Genomic DNA, 1,738 nt, shown 5'->3' on the forward strand with positions numbered 1-1,738 from the left:
AGCCCTGACACTCGCTCCCGGGAGCGGAGCGGGCTCGGCCTCCGACCGGTGCCAAGATAACCGTCTGCAGCTGCGCCTTCGGGAAATGTAGTCTCTGGCTCGCCGCCCCGAGGCCTCCTGTGCGCATGCGCACGCGCTCCCCTCTGTGTTCCCCCCCCCAATAAGGAAGGCACAGCCACGTGGGTCAGTCAGTCAACAGTTATTTATTACAAAATCTGACCCGACCATCCCAATTAAGAGGTCTGCAATGCCCCTCAGCTTGTCCAGAAAGGGAAACCGAGGCACAGCTCCAGGCGTTCTGGCCTGGGCCCTGAGACTGGCAGAAGCAGGTGCCTGGCTTCAGGGAGTCCACTCTCGGGCTGTCACCGGGAGGGAGGCCGGCTCAAGCTGTGGGGCAGAGGTGTGAGGCACAGCCTGGGCAAAGGCCCGGAGTCAGGAGATGACCCAAGTCCCTCACAGAGGTCTTCTTGGCTTCGGGAAACGCACAGTCGTGGAGAGCACAAACCACTGAGTGGTCCATGAAGAATGACTCTGAGGCACACACACGCCCCCCCCCCCCGTGGGGGGCAGGGCCCCATTAGTAGGAGGCAAGACTTTAAACCCCGGGAGAGGGATGGAGAGTCCCGGCAGCATAGAGGAGGGGCGGGGCCCCAGCAGCTACCACTGGCTCTGGCTCCACCCTTCTCCCCTCCCCCGTGCCAGACGGGCCCAGGCCCCACAAAGCCCGACTTTCAGATGGGGAAACCGAGGCTCCCGCCGGGACTGCCCCCAGGGTGCCGGGGCGGGCGGGAGGAGAGCCGCTCACTCAGAGTGGGAGGGGCTTCCTCCCCGGGCGGCTGCCCGCACCGCAGACTCACTCAGGGCCCCGCTGCCTCTCCCTCTGGCTCTCGTGCCTCAGTGTCCCCGGCTAGGAGGGAAGGCCGAGGCTCTTTGCCTCCTGGGCGGACCCAGGCCCGGCCTCTCCTCCCGGCCGCAGGGCCTGTGGGCTCAGGGCCGCCCGGGCCCCACGGTCGGGGGACGTCCACGTCCCGGTCCTCGGCCTCCTCTTCCCCGGCTGCCTCGGGGGGCGGCGCCCCGGCGGGCTCCGGTGGGGGCGGGGCCGGGAGCCCGGAGGAGTTGGCGGGAGGCGGCGGGGGGAGGAGCACGGCGGCGGTGGCCGTGGAGTGCGGGATGAGGAAGAAGATGTAGACCCCCGAGACCACGAGCCCCGCCGTCACCAGCACGGCCAGCGCCACGGCCGCGTGGAAGGCCCAGGTGGAGCGGTCCCAGCCCAGGGGCCGAGTCTGCGGCCGGCCCAGGCGCAGCGGGGCGGGCAGCGGGCCGCCCTGGCGGGCCTTGGCCGGGCCCGGGGGCGGCCGCACGAAGAGCAGGCCCCGGCGGCGATCGAAGCGGACCGAGTCCGGGCCCAGGGCAGGGTCCCGCGCGGCCCGGGGCACGAGTCCGGCCTCGGTGGGCAGCGCCGGCGGCCCGCGGCGCGGCGGCAGCCGGGTCAGCGCGCGGCACATGGGGCAGGCCACGCCCTCGCCGCCGCCCACCGTGGCCAGCGACAGCCGCGCCAGGCACTCGAGGCAGAACACGTGGCCGCAGGCCAGCCGCTTGGGCAGCTTGAACACGCCGTCGAAGGGGGACACGCAGATGAGGCAGTCCGTGGGGGAGGGCGGGGCCAGGATGGGAGACTCCGCCTCCAGGCCCCGCCCCCCGCCGTCCTCGTCGTCGTCCTCGTCCTCCGCGGCCGGGG

The 1,738-nt window shown here is 71.9% G+C and overlaps 1 protein-coding gene across 1 annotated transcript; it reads right to left on the minus strand.

Annotated features, from left to right (window-relative positions):
* Positions 1–857: 857 nt before the first annotated feature.
* RNF225 (ring finger protein 225) lies at positions 858–1,715 on the minus strand (the record flags this gene model as incomplete). The annotated part of the gene is made up of 1 exon (XM_044666502.1): positions 858–1,715. A coding segment is annotated over one exon (858 nt), but the record flags the coding sequence as incomplete, so codon positions are not given.
* Positions 1,716–1,738: the final 23 nt, after the last annotated feature.

This window comes from Gracilinanus agilis, chromosome 3 (assembly GCF_016433145.1).
Source record: "Gracilinanus agilis isolate LMUSP501 chromosome 3, AgileGrace, whole genome shotgun sequence".
Taxonomy (NCBI): Eukaryota; Metazoa; Chordata; class Mammalia; order Didelphimorphia; family Didelphidae; genus Gracilinanus; species Gracilinanus agilis.